General features: G+C 38.3%; 1 protein-coding gene across 1 annotated transcript in view; it reads right to left on the minus strand.

The window, feature by feature from the left end:
• Window positions 1-486: 486 nt before the first annotated feature.
• Window positions 487-1,371, minus strand: part of bloc1s6 (biogenesis of lysosomal organelles complex-1, subunit 6, pallidin) — a 4,707-nt gene continuing 3,822 nt past the window's right edge. Inside the window, exons 4-5 of the mRNA XM_056478311.1 lie at window positions 1,278-1,364; window positions 487-1,167 (exon numbers count right to left, since the gene is read on the minus strand). Of these exons, the coding sequence (XP_056334286.1) occupies window positions 1,042-1,167; window positions 1,278-1,364 (213 nt within the window). The 3' untranslated portion in view covers window positions 487-1,041. The remainder of the gene's footprint in view (window positions 1,168-1,277; window positions 1,365-1,371) is intronic.

Here is a 1,371-nt window from a genome sequence, read left to right on the forward strand (position 1 = left end):
GGATGAAGCTTTCCATAGAGACATTATTACAAAGCGATCCCATGATGCTCTGCTGCCCCCTGCAGGTCACTTCAGATGATGAAGTGAAAAGGGTTTGCTCACAGTACATCTGCTCTAAAACTATACATTTAATCATGTAAATATTAACAAATACAAGCTTATTTTGATATTTTTATTTTTGTAAAGCAGCAATATAATAATTAAAATATAACGGTTGCTTAAATATTAAAACAACAAAAATAAAATAACAGCTTTTCTTATTTACTTCGGCTTAATTTGATCTATCACACTGAAATAAACCTTAATAAAAATGTGAACTAAAACATCTATAAACTGATATATCAACAACTTTACTATTAAATAAAATATAAAAATCAAAACAATTTAAACGATTAATAGATATCTATGTCTAAACTATGCTGAAATAACATTTGTGCTTAAGTTAGTTAACCGCATTCGTAATGAAGGTGATTAATAGTGTAGAGATTATGAAGACAAACACTTTTATTATTATTATTATCACATTTATTTATCTGGAGAGGAATGCACAGGATGATGATGATGATGATGATGATGATGATGATGATGATGATGATGATGAAGAGTCAAATATGAGATACAGCTGTGTGTTTAATCCTGATAAAATCCTGAAAATCACCTGTGTGTGTGTGTGTGTGTGTGTGTGTTTCAGACACTGTTGCGTTTGGCAATCTCTCTCGCTCTCTCTCTCTCTCTCTCTCCAGTTCTGTGTGTTTGTGTGTGTTCAGATGTTGGTGCATTTGGCAATTCTCTCTCTCCAGTTGTTTGTGTGTGTGTGTTTGTGTGTGTGTGTTCAGGCATCAGTGCGTTTGGCTGGTTTGTCAATGAGCCATCTTTCTCTCTCTGCTGTTCTGTATGTGAGTGTGTGTGTGTGTGTGTGTGTGTGTGTGTTCAGTTGTCGGTGCGTTTGGCTGGTTTAGCAGTCAGTCGTCTCTCTCTCCATCTCTCTCTCTCTCTCTGCTGTTGTGTGTGTGTGTATGTGTGTGTGTGTGTGTGTGTGTTTCAGTTGTCGGTGCGTTTGGCTGGTTTAGCAGTCAGTCGTCTCTCTCTCTCCATCTCTCTCTCTCTCTGCTGTTCTCTCTCTAGCTCCTCCTTCTGTTTGTGCTGCTGCAGTTTCAGCGCTCGCTTCTACACACAGTAAAACACACACATGTATAAATGTTTCAGTGTGTTTTCAGCTCACGAACACAGAGTGTGAACACGGTAAACTTTACGCGTCTCAGCTGAATGGCTCAAACCTTCAGTCTGCTGGTCTTGTCGTGCAGAACGATCATTTCCTTGCGAATATTCACCAGTTTGCTGTGATAAACTTTGGCCTCTGTGAACTGAAAC

Source organism: Danio aesculapii, chromosome 18, assembly GCF_903798145.1.
Source record: "Danio aesculapii chromosome 18, fDanAes4.1, whole genome shotgun sequence".
Lineage (NCBI taxonomy): Eukaryota > Metazoa > Chordata > Actinopteri > Cypriniformes > Danionidae > Danio > Danio aesculapii.